Genomic DNA, 18,073 nt, shown 5'->3' on the forward strand with positions numbered 1-18,073 from the left:
AAAAATTTCTGTCCTCATAGATAAACTTCTCAGTTCAGAGGGATTCTTCACTAATACTAAGACTGTAATTCCTGATAGTTTTGTGAGCCACCTCTAAAACAACCAGACTGGCACTAGTATAAAACTAGGCAGTGACAGATGTAAAGATTTCAGAACAACAGGCCAAATAAGCATAAATCTGCCTTCAAGTCTCTTACCTGTACTTTGAACCAGGAAAATTTATTTGCAGGAAGTTCCAAAGCCACTTTCAGTATATGGTGCTGTAGGACAGGAGGGACCTCACCTCGGAAGCCCTTTTCAGTGACAATACCTGAGGTTTGAAAGCAATACAATCAACTTTATTTGGGTATATCATCCTGAAATCATGGGAATACCAATCATTCAGGGTTTCAAATCACCTCTGGTAGATAAGCAGGCAATTCACACATTTTCATACTGTCAGATCCCCAGATGTACTATGATTATGTCTGATCAATTTAAGAAAGGAATCTAGCCCTCAGCAGGGAGTGTAACACTTGGCCCTGGCACAAGCCATCACTGCTGCATGGGAATACAAAATCTCTTCTATCAGTCTCAACAACCCATGAATGGAATGGAATGGAATGGAATGGAATGGAATGGAATGGAATGGAATGGAATGGAATGGAATGGACCGGACCGGACCAGACCAGAGCAGGTTGGAAGACACCTTCAAGATCATTACGTCCAACCTATCATCCAAAACCACCTAATCAACTAAACCATGGCACCAAGCACCCTGTCAAGTCTCCTCCTGAACACCTCCAGTGATGGTGACTCCACCACTTCCCCAGGCAGCCCATTCCAATGGGCAGTCACTCTCTCTGTGTAAAACTTCCTCCTAACCTCCAGCCTAAAGTAAAGAGGATGGATGAACTGGAGACCAAAATACAGAATTTAAGTCAAAACAAACCTTACACTTACTCTGTTACAATATTTGCTACAGGCAATGGAACTTCACTCTTGTGTTTCTCTCCACCACACTTCTATCATCTGCTCACAACTGCTATGGTGTAACCTCATAATTAAACACCTTACAGGGTCACACAGCTGTGCAGAGACCCTTGTGGTGTGCTGAAAAAATTGACCTGCCCACACTTCAACTGCTCTTAAGTTACATACATAAACTGTATAAAGTCCAAGTGTCAATGGGCTTTTCATAGTCTGTGTAGTACCTTTGTGGTCCATATTTGGGAGAGAAGAATACATTTTTAAAAGCCAGTACAAAGTTCAAACAACAGTAAGACCAAACAATAAAGCTGTACCAGGGATTTAAAGAACATATTGCTCCAAGGTATTAAAATACACTGCCTTTGGAGCCTGTGTTTCAGTCAGGGCAAGTGGAAGGAATGACAGAACTCTCAGGCTGGCACATGAGAGCACAAGTTTCACTACTAATTTGCATCATTATTTTCTACCATATCATCTTGCATCAAAATCAATATTCAGGCTCACTTTATTACATTTGCCTGAGAATTACACTTTTCTTTTCCAGCCTGTTCAACTTCATTATTTCATACTGTAACAAAACATGATATCAAAGAGACTTCCATCTCACAAGAAAGTGTCCTGCCTTCTGTCCATTTTAAAGAAAGCAGAGCAATGCAAGAAATAATGGGATAAACAAGGTGTATGATTTGGTGAGTCACCAAGTGCACAAACTAATTAAGTATGCTTCGACAGAGGAAGGAAAAACTTCATGCATCAGACAGCTGGTTTAGAAGAGTTTTTTTGTTTAAAGTCCCTTTTTTCCCTGCAGACTTTAATTAAGACATTTACATAACTCATTACATTACATTACACATCTCAGACCTGCCTGAAACACACATAGTTGCTCTCGTTTGGTGGCCCACAGACATCAATGATGCCCCAAGGCTTTGCTCTCTGCTCCACACTCAGACTTAAATGGCTATATTTATTGTACCACAAATAGTACTGGAGGACCTTGCCCACAGCCCATAATTTGTGGCTCATCACCCTTGCTGCATTAAGCAGGTACAGAGCATCGCTGTTTACTTCTGCTCTCCATGAACATCGTGTCCGTCAGAGACAAAAATACAACACTACTGCTAAAGTGTTTCCTCATATAAATTTTCCACAGAAGATAATGCCACACTCTGCCAAACTGTGATAAAATAATGCAAAACACAGCAAATGGAAAAAGTACTTGACTGTTGAAAAGATTTTTCCAGAGAAGACTAGTGAATTGGTACGTGCTCCTCTCTACCACCCAAACTTTCTGGGAACTATCTTGTTAAAAAAGGATTATCTGCCATTGTGGCTAGTAAGAGTTTGGGAATAACTTACTTATGCTGGGTTGCTGACATAGGCTTAGAAGGATTATACAAACAAATCTCATTAAGAGTTGGGCATCAGTCTTCCTCAGAAATGTTAGGATTAATACCCCATAAAGACCAAATATTTGCAAGAATATGACACAGAAAGAGGAGGACTACCACAACATAGTATCAGTATCACTCAGGGTTGGAAGGGACCACAAGGATCATCCAGTTCCAACCCCCCTGCCATGGGCAGGGACACCCCACACCAGAGCAGGCTGGACAGAGCCTCATCCAGCCTGGGCTTAAACACCTCCAGGGATGGGGCCTCAACCGCCTCCCTGGACAACCCATTCCAGGGCTTCACCATTCTCATGGTGAAGAACTTCCTCCTTACACCCAGCCTGAATCTCCCCACCTCCAGCTTCATTCCATTCCCCCTAGTCCCATCACTACCTGATATCCTAAGAAGTCCCTCCCCAGCCTTCTTGTAGGCCCCCTTCAGATACTGGAAGGCCACAATTAGGTCACCTCTGAGCCTTACAACAACTGAGTGTAGTAGAGCAGCTATGGAATTTAAGAGGGCAGAGTGCTGGAGAACTGCAGAAATAGCAATAAACAAATACCCAAACCATGATGAAAGTAAAAGAGGTTACTTTTAGAAAACAGTTCTTCCTCTCACTACACAGAAAAGCAAACATTCCTTTATGCTGTGGACTTTGTAAATAGCCAGAGAAAGCAATGAAGACAGTAGAAATACCCACCACGTACCTTTTATCAGCTTGCTAAAATCAAAGTTGCTCCGTGATACTAAGTGGGGCACAACCTTCTGATAAAGGCATATGACCTGAAGCAGGGCAGCTTTCAGAAACAGAGTCTCAGCATCATCTGAACCTAAACAAAGCATTTTACATAGTTAGTTTCTCCTTCACTTCATACCAAGAGTGCAGGGTATCATCTGCATTATCCAGCAGGAGAATTACCCTTTCCAAAAGGCTTGCCTATGAACCGATCAGCTACCTTCCCCACTAACAAGAAACAGGAAAAAAAGAAGAAATGGATTCCCCAGTTTCCTTCCCCAGCACACTTTTTAAACTAAACCAGCTTATGGAGCGCTTCACTTGGCAGCTGCCACTTGTAAATTCATTTGGAAGTGCTCACACAGTCACTATAGGAACCCAGTCGGTCCCAGGGCTGTTTAACTTAAGGCTGAACAACAGAAAGCAGTGAAAGAAAGGATACAACCACGTTGCTGTTTCCAGGGACACTGTTTTTACCTAATGCCAGGTACATCTGAGAAGTGCAGGAGACAGGACACTAATCTGTTACAAACATATTACTTCAGTTATAGGTTTCTTTCTTTCTCTTCCCTCCTTCAAAACCAACACTTTCTCAGTGTGTCCTTTTGGCAAGAGGAAAACAAACACCTATATGATAGAAACACCAACCCCAGTTAAGGCAGCTGTTTACCTCTTTGGAAAAGCTATCTCAGCAGCTAAATATTGTTTAGTTTGTAGCATGAGGACACATGAAAGCTACTTGTTATCCAGTCACTAATGAAAGGAAGCAAAATAAATGAAGGGCAGCCAAATTTTTTTTTAACACCTACTTTTTTTCCTGTTAACTGGGTATCCCTCAGGGAGCTATGGAAAACTGGATGGATGCCATGCATAAACATTGTCCTTGTCTGTCTAAGTCTCAACTTCCATTAAAAGAGAATTCTCTAGTGGTCACCAGTGCAAATAAAGCTGCAAAAGGTAAGCTGGGAGTAAGTGATGCAGTGTTATCATGCAGAGAAAACTACAGCCACCGTACTTGAGCAATGAGCTGCTTCACTGGCTTTAGCAGGCACTCTACCAGTGAAGAATCTTGGCTGCAGCACTGACAACTATTTGCTGCCCAAAGCTACACACAGAAGGACATACACTGAAAATTTCTCTGCTCCAGAAAGTTTCACTGTGGAATATGCCCTGTGAAGGACAGGAAACTGGCTGCAGATTTATCTTCAGTCTGTAAGTAAAACATTGCAGGCTGCTAGTTAGAGTACTAAGTATTCCAGTTCCCTACAATGGGACTATGACAGCAAGTCCCATGAAAAACACTGGTTTTGAGAGAAGAAAGCTGAAGCCTCTATTCCAATCCCACTCTCTCCTCCAACACTTGTATGTTTCTAATCCTGTGCTACAGTAATCCTGTAGCCACAGTAACTAACTGCCTCAAAAAAGTGATCTCATGGGAAAACAAACTGGCCCTCAAAATATTACTTCTCAGGCATATCAGTTTCCCTGCCTTTTTTTACTGTGTGACTGACTGCAAAATACTCTTACTAGCATAGGAATGTCAAGGACAGGAGGGTTAAATTCAAGAAGGGAAACTGCAGAGCCCTGTATCAGAGGAGGAATAATCCCACTCAGGAGTATACAGTATGAGCTGTCCAACCGGAAAACAGCTTGGCAGAAAAGGACCTGGGGTTCCTGATGGAGACCAGCTTGAGCATGAGCCAGTGATGTGCCCTTGCCACAAAGAAGGCTACCAGTATCCTGAGCTGCATTAGGCAACACATTGCCAGCAGGTCAAGAGAGGTGATTTTCCCCCTCTACTCAGTGCTAGTGAGTTCACACCTGAAGTGCTGTGACCAGTTCTGGGCTCCCCAGCACAAGACAGGCATGGATATACTGAAGTCCTACCAAACCCACAAAGATGATGGACTGAAACCTCTCCTATATGGAAAGGCCAGGACTGTAAGAGCTGGGACTGGTCAGCCTAGAGAAGAGACCGATGAGGGCATCTTACCAGTGTGACCTCCCAATAAATACCTGGAAAGGAGAGTGCAAAGAGGACACAAGGCTCTTTTCAGGTATGGAGCGATGGGACCAGAGGAGAACAAAGTGAAATACAGGAGCTTCCCTCTTAACATCAGGACATACTTTTTTTCTATGAGGGTGAAGGAGGGTGAAGGTTGCCCAAAGAGAATCACAGAACCATAGGCTGTTGGGAGTCTCCACCCTTGGGGAGATACTCAAAAGCTGTCTGGATATGAATCTGAGCAGCAAGGTTTAGGTGAGAAGGCTGGACAAGACAACCTCCAGAGCAGTGCTTCTGTGACAGCAGAAAGTCAAACTGCTTAGCTTCAGCCGGTATGTCAAACTGTATCCTTAGGCCATTCTGACAGGGGTTAGAATTAAATAGCAAAAAAAATTAACAAAGCAAAGATGAACAATGACACAAATGACACAAATGGCACAAATGACATCTGGACTTAGCTTCCCCCATTTACATCCATGCAAGAAGGGGTAAATTCAATAGGAGTCAGGGGAATGCTCTGTAGCATTTTTACACAACAACTGACATTAAGTACTGTCATTACTTTTGACAAGTCAAAACTCTCCTGTAAAATGTCTCTTTGCCTACCATGCTGTTCAGTAACTTCTGCTGCCTCAGTCACCTCCTTCACAGTGGAGATATCACTTTGGCTTTCCTCCTCTTTGCATTTCTGTTGTTTAGAAGATGCTTTAAGAAGGTACTGCCAGACAAACACTACAGTGGTCATGTCTGGTACAAGCTAAAAAGGAAAAGAGTAAATTGCAACAGCATTCCTGCATCAGACAAAGCTACTGTAAGAAAAATCTTCACAACCAACCAATAGGAGGATTTGATGTTCTGCACAAAGGCTGTAACTGATCTTGTATGCAATCATAAAAAAGATCTGAAATCAAGCAGTGTACTTTCACTACTGCAGACCATACATACTGGAAACACTATTCATTTTACTCAAAGTTTCCTGTGAAAATTCAGTTTGGTTCTTCATTGTCATGGCATATTTTCAATTCAAGTACTACCCTGTCTAGTAATTTCTGAGTGAACTCTGCTGGGTATAATTTACTTGAACCAGCAGAATTTGCTTCCAAGCCTGCTCTTGGAATTCAATTGTGGCACAACAGCTCCATTGTTATAAATTTGTCTCACAACAAAGTTTTTATTTCCACTTCTATCAGGAGATGTAGTCTACTACCAGACCTATTATTAACACCTTCTAATCTATAGCCTTCCCCTCACCCTGCCCAAAAATACCATCTCCTGGCTCCCAGGCCACAGCCACTTGGGGAGAAAGTGCACAGGAGCAGTTCACTGCTCATGTTTGACACCAGTTCTGTTTTTACTTTGTACCTTGCTGATGGCTTCTTGGTACAGCTGCACAAATTCCTGCATCATTGACAGTGTGTAGATTTCTGACTTCTGCCAAGTTTCTTCATTCAAGCAATACTCAATATTCTTCAAGGCTCTTCTCAGAATCATTGACACGAGTGACAATATGCTGTGCTTCACTACTTTGCTGGGTACCTAAAAGAAGGAAGTTGAATGCATGACATTTCAGTGCTTCCTTTTGTGCTTTGCACATAATCTGTACACTCAAAATATCTTCACATTTGTTTAAAAATTAATTATTTCTTAAACCTTGGCTTGCAAGGAAGATTCAGATTCCCAGCCTACACCATTAGTGAGCACTGGCAGAATTCATGCTTGTGAATGGCTCTTGAAAGCAATACCAATGGGGTTTAATTATTTTTCCTATGCTTCCTCAAGCCAGATTTATGCTGGGACAGACAATATAAAACATATGGAATGAACCAATCTAAGAAACTTCTTGAATGAACACACAATAAATCAAACAATATCAACTGGGACAGAAAAAAACCCTGAAATACTACAGACTGCTCTTACATTTAGTCCTTGGGTGAACATTGTTTTATTGCACACTGCAGGGGCTGTTGTTACCATCACCATAGAAAGCAGCCTGGGGAGAGGAATAAACTCCTGAGTCTTAAAAGAGTTGGAGATCTCTGGTTGAGCCTCATAGATCTGAAATAAAAACAAGAATTTAATCAATATTTATACAGCCCTAGAGACAACAGCTCCTTCTGGGCAGCATTTTACCAAAGGGTTTTTAACAGCAGCACTAATTGTCAATTTGTACACAAAAATAAATCCCCCAGATTCCTATCCAACTAAACATAACAGCTGTGTGTGGCCTGCATCCCTGCTAAAGGCCACCCCTTTTCAACAAACAGGTTCTACTTGCCCATTTTATGCTAGCCATGGAACACTCAGAAAGAACAAAAGATTTTTCTAGCTGAGCTTTGATGCTGCTGCATCCTGAAAAATGTTTCATCACCTTGATGTATCCCATTGTATCTTATGCCAACTCCTTTTTTCCCAGTCTCTATAGTCTCCTGCTCTGAACATGACTTTTTACCAAATGACCTTCAAACTCACTCCATGCCTACCTTTTTAAAGCAGCTGTGGCTCTGAGCCATGGCTCATTCTCCTCAGCATCCACAGAAAACAGGATGCCACATTCCCCCTCCATTTACCATCTTTGACAATTAACTGGTTTTTTCCTAACATACACACAGCAATTAACATTGTTATTATAAAACCATTAAGTCCTTCCTGTTTAGCTCATTTAAACCTCAGTCACCTAACTTCCCCACTGCTGGACTGGTTTGTTTTCAAACATTTATCCAATACTGTACCTGTCTTCTTTCTGTTGTTTTTGATAAACTCTAAAGCACTGTGCATTTAGAGCTGTGAACACAAGACATCTTCAGACATGTGAGCTTCCTCTAACACATAACAACTGCCTCTGAAACAAAACAAAAATATCCACTCTCTGGATATTTTCTCAGCTGATTTCCCCTGAAATCAATGCAATCTTGTTCCTTGCCACGAGGAGCACCTCAGCTAAACTCGTTAATTCAGAGTTAGTTTATACATATCACAGCCACACCACGGGCTGGCCAGGCTCTGTACTGCACAGTACCCACACTGTAACAATTTTTAGACAGGAATGGCACTATAATATCTATCTGTAAAAATAAAATGAGAGAAAGGGGGGTGGGGGGCAAAGGCAGCCTTACCAGCTTACTAATAATTTCCTTGGCTTGGTAACTTTTCTGTACATCAGGGATGTTTGACTTTACCATCTTTCCTATTAAGCTTCTGATAGTTTTGCACCACTGTTTCACAAAAACTGCTTCAATTCTTGGATTAAAACCCCCCAAACGCATTGGGATTGCACATTTCTGTGGAGAGGTGGTGTGCAGCGTTCATATTCTCACCTTTTTAAGTAACTTCATATTGTCTAACCAAGTAGACTTGACTCTAGGAAGAAAGGAATGCTGGCTCTCCTTGAAGTATCTATTCAGTAAGTCTGGGCATACTTTAAGAACATTCACCACGAGATCAGTAACCATTTCATCTTCTGCTGCCTTTTTTAATGCAACCAGAAAGCGCAGAAGGACGATATTCCCTCCCCTGTGGGAGACAAAAAAAGTACTTTAAACAAGAAATACATATTTCAATACTTCACAGGTAACAGTATCACAGTATCACCAAGGTTGGAAGAGACCTCGAGGATCATTGAGTCCAACCTATCAACACAGACCTCATGACTACTAAACCATGGCACCAAGTGCCACGTCCAACCTCTTCTTGAACACCTCCAGGGATGGTGACTCCACCACCTCCCCAGGCAGCCCATTCCAATGACTAATGACTCTCTCAGTGAAGAACTTTCTCCTCACCTCAAGCCTAAATTTCCCCTGGTGCAGCTTGAGACTGTGTCCCCTTGTTCTGGTGCTGGTTGCCTGGGAGAAGAGACCAACCCCTTCCTGGCTACAACCACCCTTCAGGTAGTTGTAGAGAGCAATGAGGCCACCCCTGAGCCTCCTCTTCTCCAGGCTAAACAACCCCAGCTCCCTCAGCCTCTCCTCATAGGGCTTGTGCTCAAGGCCTCTCCCCAGTCTTGTTGCCCTTCTCTGGACATGTTCAAGTGTCTCAATGTCCTTCTTAAACTGAGGGGCCCAGAACTGGACACAGTACTCAAGGTGTGGCCTAACCAAAGCAGAGTACAGGGGCACAATGACTTCCCTGCTCCTGCTGGCCACACTATTCCTAATGCAGGCCAGTAATTCTGCAGCTCCTCTAACTGGTAAGATCTCTCTCACTGCTGGCATAACTTCAGAGTTTACACTCAGAAAACTAAGAACTGAACTTACCTCCAGGTCTTCTGCATGACAAAAAGTAATTACTCTTAATTAAAACCACAATGTTTCAGCAATATTCTAACCAAACTTCATAAAACAAAAAATGTAGAATTACAATTTAAGATCAAACTTGGAAGTATTTTCTGTGGACTTTCAGGTTTTTTGTGTGCTTGTTTGGTTTTGTGAGGGTTTTGTCTGTCTTGTAAAGTTTTCTTCTCAGTCAGTCCCTGAACAAAGTGAGACTACTACAGATACCAGACAAATACCTGCTAAAATTTTGCTCAAAGTAAGAAACAACCTGCTCTAGGATCACTCAGTATCTGCTACTACAATCCAGTAGTACCTCCCTTGCCTAGCTCGTGTTATGAAGCATACCAACCTATGAGAACCCCTCCCTGGAATTACAAGAGCCTCAATTATTTTCTCAACTGGTCATAATCACAAAATGGTTTGGGTCAGAAGGGCCCTTTAAAGGTCATCTAGTGCAACACCTCTGCAGTGAAGAGGGACATCTTTAACTAAATCAGGTGGCTCAGAGGTCCCACCTAACCTTGAATGTTTCCAGGGTGGGCTAGCTACCACCTCTCTGGGCAACCTGTGCCAGTGTTTCATGACCCTCATCATAAAAAATGTCATCCTCATACCCAATCTAAATCTCCCTTCTTTTAGTTTAAACCTATTACTCCTTGACCTGTTGCAAGAGGCCCTGCTAAAAAGATTGTCCCCATCTTCTCTGTAGGCTCCCTTTAAGTACCAGAAGGCTGCTATAAGGTCTTCATGAAGTCTTCTCTTCTCTAGGCTGAACACCCCCAGCACTCTCATTCTGTCTTCACAGGGGAAGTCTTCCAGCCCTTTGATAATTTTTGTGGGCCTCTTCTGGACCTGCCTGAGCAGGTCCACATCTTTCCTGTGCTTGGGGCTCTAGAGCTGTCCACAGTACTCCAGATGGAGTCTCGTGGAAGCAGAGTAGAGTGGCAGAAACACTTCCTTTGACCTGTTGGCCACAGTTATTTTGATGCAGCCCAGGACATGGTTGGCCTTCAGGGCTGTGACTGAACACTGCTGGTTCATGTCTGGCTTTTCATCCACCAGTACACTCAAGTCCTTCTCCTTAGGGTTGCCCTCAATCCTAACATCCCTCAACCTGTACAGATACCAAGGATTGCCCTGACCAAGGTGTGAGACCCTGCAATTGCCCTTGTTGAACTTCATGAGGTTCACACAGACCCACTTCTCAAGCTTGTCCAAGTCTCTCAAGAGGTATCCTGTCCCTCAAGTGTGTCAAATGCACCAAGCAGCGTGGTGCCATTTGCAAACCTGCTGAGGGTGCACTCAATCACACTATGTCATTGATGAAGATATTAAACAGAACCGGTCCCATTACAGACCCCTGTCTTGTCACATGCCTTCATCTGGACATTGACCCATTGACTCTCTGCATGTGACAACTCAAACAATTCCTTATCCACCAAACAATGCATCCATCCAATCCATCTCTCTCCAATTTAGAGAGGAGGATGTTGTGAGGGACTGTGTCAAAAGTCTTTACAGAAGTCCAGATAAATGACATCAATACCTCTTCTTTTGTCTGCTGATGCAGCCACTCCACCACAGAAGGCCACTGGGCTAGTCAGGCAGGGCTTACCCTTAGTGAAGCCATGCTGCCTGTCTCAAATCACCTCCCTGAAGCGTGCCTTAGTATCCTTTCTATGAGGATCTGATCCGTGATCTTTTCAGACACACAGGTGAGGCTGACAGCTTCAGTAGTTTCCACGCTTCTCCTTTTTACCCTTTTCAAAAATGGGTACAATGTTTGCCTTTCCCCAGTCATCAGGCACTGACAGGACTTTTCAAAAACCATGGAGAGTGGCCCAGCCACCACATCAGCCAATTTCCTCAGGACTCTGGGATGCACCTCGTCAGGTCCCACAGACTTATGCACATATCATCTTAGTGTACATATTCTAACTACTCAGCAAACAGAAACAGCAGGGCAACTAGCTGCTTCCAGATTAGATGCTGCAGGCCAAATTCTGGCAGTACTGAAACCAATGTCAGCACTTTGCCAAAATCTGGGAAAATCATGTTTGGTTCTACAAAATGTACATTAGAGTAGGTATTCTGCCATCATCGAGTTAACACTGCAGCTTTGATGCTTTCTTGTCACAGCAAAAAATCTACGGTCCAAAAATCACACCTTACAATGTAAGTATTCAGTTACAAGGAGAGGGCTCAGAGTAACACAACCATTGCCTAAAACCTTATGAATCAGGCAGAACACTCTCTCCTCTATTACACTGAGGTATGAGGACATTCAGTAGTCTGATCCTAGGAAGTTAAAAGCAAAACCAACCAAAAAATCGACTTTTTTCTTCTGTCTGCCACAGAAGAAAGAGAGACAGAGGGAGTATTCAGTGAAGTTACTTGCAAAGACAAGGTAACTGGTGAGGTCTCTCTCATTCCTAGCACAAACTCTTTTACTGTCTCAGCTGTCTGGAGACTTACCTGCCAGAGGTTCCAAGACTTGGATCACAGAAAGGTATGCCATGTTTCAGAGAGCAACAGAGCTTCATTAAGAAATTATGAACAAGTTCCCGTACCATCACCTTTCCCGCCTCTCTAGAACCTTGAATCACCTATAGAAGTCAAAAAGGAGTTATGGTATCACAGGAGAAAATCTTACATCAATTTCACTCTACATTTTCTGAAGTTGCTTCTACAGAAATGCTAAACACCAGCTTGGCTTTTGTTCAGACTAAGAACAGAAGCTCCAGTTTCTGTATCACACACTTTAAATATTACAATACTTTTTGTTTCAAGCAAAGACAAATCTCCCAATTTTAGTGACACAGGTATTATTTGCAGGGCATTAGTGACTTAGGGCATTTGCTAGGAAGACAGACAGGAAAAGACAAGGAAAAATCAAGCCAAAGAGATGTGGTGATTGGGCATAAATTGGGCAAGACCATTCGGGGACTTTTAAGTCAAGAATCTACTATTTTATCTGCAATAACCAAGTTTCAACCATATAGGCCAGGTACACAATAAGGAAGATCAGAAAGACCAATAATGATTAAAAAATAAATAAATCACTGAAGCCTTCAGCATAAAGGATGTGACACAAGCAAATATATGTCTTTTGGGTCAGTTCTGCAAAAGAAAGAACTATTGAATACCAGGCACAATAGATGGAGAGCTAACAATGCACTGAGTATCAACACTTCAGGGAAAGGTGGAGTATCAATGTCTTTACAGCCACCATACAAAAATGAAAGAAGTGATCAAATACCTATGTCAAGCAAAAAGGGGGAAAGAGACCAAGAAATTCTATCAATCTTTTTCATCCAGCACAACTCAAGAGCCCTATGGATATGAAGTGCCTTGACAATTATGGTTGAGAAATCACAAGTCCCATCACTCACAAGGACTGCATGGAACTGTAAGAATCTAAAATTACTCAGACCCGAAAAGCACATTTATGAACAGCACCAGAGATCTGCACAGCTCCAAGCAGGCACCTACTAGAAAGAGCTCTCCTCCAAAAGGTGCTTAAAACATATCAGGATTGGAATGGCACAGGTGTAAACATCCAGTAGAGGAAGAAGGCAGTTGTTCAGTGCTAGAATTGTTCAGCTTCTAAAGATCAAGTGTTAATCAACACAAAGGTGCAAAGGGGAAGTATAGAACTTTTTCTACTGCTTTGCACTGAGCTTACAGATATCCCTTAGATATTCCCACAGTGAAAGGGAAAACAAGAGATTAAATGATTAATAAAAAAGGAAAGCAAAACTATAAGCTGTTTTTGGGGATAAGATGGCAAAACATCTACAGTACTAACACACACACACCAACTGCACCCCTGATCCTTGTCTCATCTCTTGACTTTAGGAATGTGATTTCACAGATTAGAAGAATCAGTAACAGCTCAAACATCACAATCTCTGTTAACCTCTAAAACAATGTAAGCTGAAAAGGCTGGCAACCATCTTGGGAGTTTAACTCTCATATCAAACCAGTGTGTATGATGGGAATGAGGCACGTGGTAAGAGCACTGCTCCTCATATATTCTCCTATAGACATGAACGTGTCCAGGAAATAGAATACAGTCCAAGCACTCCAACAGACCCCTTTCTCCCTGGTTAACTGATGTTCACTGCAGTTCTTGCCATCAGGGAAGGGAATCAAACCCTCCTGCTCAAGTGGTGAGAAGCAGTGGAAAGTCAGAGCTTTTCATCAAGTTTAGAGTAACTGGGAAGTATTTCCAATTCTGTGGGCTGCAAGGTGGAAGGGGCAAAGGGGGCAGGAAGGCAGGACAAGGACTAGAGGTCACTAATACATAAATTACCAGACCTTTAACTCTTCAGGGCTGACATCAGTAATCCCATTCCACTGGTAAAGTGAAGCAATGTGAATCAAGACTTCTGCAGTGAAGAAGCGCACCTTCTGGGTTTTGGTGACGTCTTTATTTTGAAGAACCTGAAAAGAATGAGGAAAAAAAAACCAAACTCTTCTATTGACTTCAAATGATCCCAAAACAACAGCAAATTAGCAACACACTTCCTTCCTCTAGTACGCACAGAGCTCCCTCTCCTCGCTACAGCAGACCAAAGGCTCTTCTGTCTGCCCCGTTAACACTTCTTTCACACATTCCTGCTCCCATTTTGATAGGGTTGAAGCCATGGGACTGTACATCAGCTTCTGCAAATATTGCACATGCTCAACAGCATGGAATTTCAAGTTCAACTACAGAGCACTGAACACATTCAGAGTAGCAGAGCCACAGACTATGATCATAGAAACCTGCCGGTAGAGATGGTAGAAGCTGCTACAAATAAAGTTTGAATGAAAGGGAAAACACAGTGGAGGAAGCTCTCAGAACTTCTCCTATGCCTTCCTCTCTGCATTTGTTTAATTTTCCTTTTCCCTGCTAAACTGAAAGAGTCATATAGCGTGTCAGGTTTCATCAATAATGCAACAGTACACAATGTGTGACTCCCACAAGGAAAAAGTTTCACTTAGAAAACAAAATTTCAGGGAGGTTTACACTAAATTTAAAAGTTAGCTTTTTTCTTCTTCTTGTTCCAAGCTTATTGTGTCTGAAAAATGGAAGAATATTTTTGGCTTAAATTGTGTGAAAAGCCTGAGTCTGAGGAAGGCTCTTAAGGTCACACTGGAAATTTGAAGCTATTTTAAATTCGCTCTCTCAGTTGGTCACACAACAGCTTGTGCAACACCTCTATGATAATTCAAAACAGAGATACAAAACTCATAGGCTCTGGAACTAAAAACATTCTGTAAAACATTTTATAGAACTAAAATAAATCTCTTGTGCAGTTGCTGTACCCAGAGCAGCAACAAGCTGATCCATCACAGTGAAAGAGGCATAGCCATGCTCAGAGCTATGGAGCAACAGAGCACGGAAAAGGCAGTTGAGATTGTATCAACCCTCACATCTTTCAGCAATTCTGCTTTCAAGTTTTCTGTCTCAGCTCTGCTGTATCACAAGGTTATTTCTGTTTGCTATGAAAGAATCAGAAAAAGCAACTTCAAAGGGCAGCAGACTTACCTCTCTAACAGTACTGACAGCAGGCAGAATGTACCCTTCCTTCTTCATAAAAACAACTCTGATTTTCTGATAAGGTCTCCCTCTTCCTCTACCCCACCAAGAAATAATTTCAACTAAATTTATCTCCTGCAGCAGAAACTTTGTCATACTAACAGTAAGCAAGTCCAAAGGTGAGCTAACCAGGACCACAGGATGTGGCCTCAACTGAGCCCTCTCAAGACTTTTACCCTTCAACTGCAACCAGACAGCTCATAGAAACTCATCTCATGTCACAGTCCCCACACCAAAAATCCACAAAATTCTTCTTCTGGAAGGAAGATTGTACAGAGCTAACAAACCTACTCAACCCTAGCTGACCTCCCCATTTCATCATAAGACATCCTGTGAAGACATATTAATTGAAGGACTAATCTTACTGTCACTTAGAAGCACCAAAAAGACTCCCGTTCTTTTGACCTTCAAGCTTGGCACTGATGCAATGAAACCACAAAACAATAAAAATCTGTTGGACACCACACACTGAAGATGAGCTGAAATTAGCATCCAAGTACAAGCCACTACAAAGACTTCCTTTGAAAAAGGGCACTGGAAAAGCTTCAGTACTGAAACAGTAATATGGCCATGCTATTAAAATCAAACAGGTATCATCAAATATTACTGACAAACTTGCAGGAGCACAGTGCCAGCATCAGAAGCAAAGCAAACAGAAAACAAGGGAGAACACAGTTTCAAGAACATACCATACCATACCTTAGTTCTCAGTGTGGAAAGTATAAGACTGATAGTAGAAACTCTATCTTCATTTATCCCAGTGCGAAGAATACCTTGAATGAAACCTAAGAAGGCATTTCAAATGTTAAGTGCAAACGTGAAAGCTGTTTTCATACCAAAATGCTTCGGGGAATTCACACTCATTTCTCTACTGTGTCAAATTATTTACCTTGCTGTTACATTTGAGGATGAACCAAAAGGTTACAATCGGAGTTCAGACAGATGATGTGTCTGTAACTACAGTGATGAACAAGAACTGCTGCCAAACCGACTCTCACCGTAACTAGCTGACTTGCCAGCTTGGTTATTAACACTTACTACAATAGCATCTGTCAACTCCAAATGTAGTTCAGGCCCCAATGTGCTATGCAGTATTCATCGTGGCCTGCATTAGGAATAGTGTGGCCAGCAGGAGCAGGGAAGTCATTGTGCCCCTGTACTCTGCATTGGTTAGGCTGCACCTTGAGTACTGTGTCCAGTTCTGGGCCCCTCAGTTTAAGAAGGACACTGAGACATTTGAATGTGTCCAGAGAAGGGCAACAAGGCTAGGGAGAGGACTTGAGCACAAGCCCTATGAGGAGAGGCTGAAGGAGCTGGGATTGTTTAGCCTGGAGAAGAGAAGGCGCAGGGGAGACCTCATTGCCCTCTACAACTACCTGAAAGGTGGTTGTAGCCAGGAGGGGGTTGGTCTCTTCTCCCAGGCAACCAGCACCAGAACAAGAGGGCACAGTCTCAAGCTGTGCCAGGGGAGGTTTAGACTCGAGGTGAGGAGAAAGTTCTTCACAGAGAGTGTTGTTAGGCATTGGAATGTGCTGTCCAGGGAGGTGGTGGAGTCACCATCCCTGGAGGCGTTCAAGAGGGGATTGGACGTGGCACTTGGTGCCATGGTCTAGTCATGGGGTCTGTGGTGACAGGTTGGACTCGATGATCCTCGAGGTCTCTTCCAACCTTAGTGATACTGTGATTTAAACCTCAATAAATGCTACTGAAGGACTCAACAATTGTTTCACCAAGTGATTCTTGAACATTTGGAGGTTCCATCTCCAACCACAAGCATCATCTTCTGTGTCAGCTGTACACCCCAAAGTCAGAGAACTTCAGTTGATAGAGAACTTTGGTACCTTCCAGGGGAATGGGTCTAGATGTGCACTGACATTCCCTATCCTGAAAGACCTGAACTGCAAGCAATTAAAGGAAACCAGCATCCCACAGGGTAGCATGAACAACAAAAGTAAGTAATGATGTCTTGGTTCTCCTCCCCTCACCTTGTATTAAATGAATTAGTTTTTTATTTATAGATGCCTTCTGAATTCTTTCATAACCTCAACAAGGTCACAATTCCCTACTTGACTAACACCTGTAGCAGATTTCAAAATCACTGAAGTCAGCAGAAATTCTACATCATCTTCAGCACATAAGTCATCAAATATTAACCAAACGTGTCTAAGATTTGATTTTGTGGATCCTATGTCAGTCCAGTTTGACTCCCTTCTCTAAGAGACATGGGTTTAAACTCCTACACTCCACTCCCATGTAATGCCTCCATAAGGATGCAAAGGGCATTACACTGCTCTCCTGAATTGTAGATAAAAAGCAGTCTAATGGAGTATATGAGAGTTGTCCTGCATGAGGATTCAAAGGAAACAGAGGTACAAAGAGCTTTTAGCTCTTCTAAAGAAACTTTTAATGCAACATGCCCACTGTCACTGTGTTATGAGAAAGGCTGGAGGCCTGAAGTTTTTTCCTTCTTTTTTGACTCTGTGGCATCCAAGTTACACTAAATTTAGCCTTTTTACATCTATGCCACCAAGGCCTTTCTATTTTTGCAAATAGCAAACGTTATTCTCAAGCAGAAGAGGCACTCACCAGAATAGTGAAGTTTAAATCTTCTCAAGTAATAAGATTAAAACTGTGTATACTGTAGTTTATTAGTGCTGTTTAACTGGTACATATTTTCAATTTGCCCCTCTCTGTTATCATCTGCAAAAGACAGCTATCAGACAAGAACAACACAAGCAACTGTGAGGTACCTTGCAATTCCAGCACCTGTGTCAAGATTGCATTGTCTCCAGCAATTAAAAAGGAAAGAGCAAACCGAATATAGGCCACACGGACATCAGCTTTCTCCTGAAAAAGGTAAAAGGCACACTGTTAGCATAGAGATTGTACACAACTGCTAAATTAATACTGCCACAACTGAATAACCTTCTAAGGACCACACAGGCTCTTAGAGCAGTGCCAGTCTTGGGCACTCTTGCTACTCATTGCCATATTTGAGCTCCAGTGTATAACACATCTTGCAGCTGCTCTTGGAGCTGCTCCAGTCTTGAGACTTAGACCAGATGGGAAAAACAAAAGAACCTCCTAAAAAAGGGATTAATATGCTGTGAAAC

The 18,073-nt window shown here is 42.4% G+C and overlaps 1 protein-coding gene across 4 annotated transcripts in view; it reads right to left on the reverse strand.

The window, feature by feature from the left end:
- The window catches only part of URB1 (URB1 ribosome biogenesis homolog), a 64,550-nt gene that overhangs the window by 39,430 nt on the left and 7,047 nt on the right, over positions 1–18,073 (reverse strand). For all 4 annotated transcript variants that reach the window (XM_068144495.1, XM_068144497.1, XM_068144496.1 and 1 more), the window contains 10 exons: positions 17,711–17,807; positions 15,660–15,745; positions 13,694–13,819; positions 11,849–11,979; positions 8,417–8,612; positions 7,020–7,157; positions 6,465–6,638; positions 5,709–5,859; positions 3,069–3,191; positions 198–310 (listed from right to left, as the gene is read on the reverse strand). In XM_068144495.1, the coding sequence (XP_068000596.1) occupies positions 198–310; positions 3,069–3,191; positions 5,709–5,859; positions 6,465–6,638; positions 7,020–7,157; positions 8,417–8,612; positions 11,849–11,979; positions 13,694–13,819; positions 15,660–15,745; positions 17,711–17,807 (1,335 nt within the window). The remainder of the gene's footprint in view (positions 1–197; positions 311–3,068; positions 3,192–5,708; positions 5,860–6,464; positions 6,639–7,019; positions 7,158–8,416; positions 8,613–11,848; positions 11,980–13,693; positions 13,820–15,659; positions 15,746–17,710; positions 17,808–18,073) is intronic.

This window comes from Melanerpes formicivorus, unplaced genomic scaffold (genome assembly GCF_026170545.1).
Source record: "Melanerpes formicivorus ecotype bairdi unplaced genomic scaffold, bMelFor1.0.p_v2 SCAF_11, whole genome shotgun sequence".
Classification (NCBI taxonomy): Eukaryota; Metazoa; Chordata; class Aves; order Piciformes; family Picidae; genus Melanerpes; species Melanerpes formicivorus.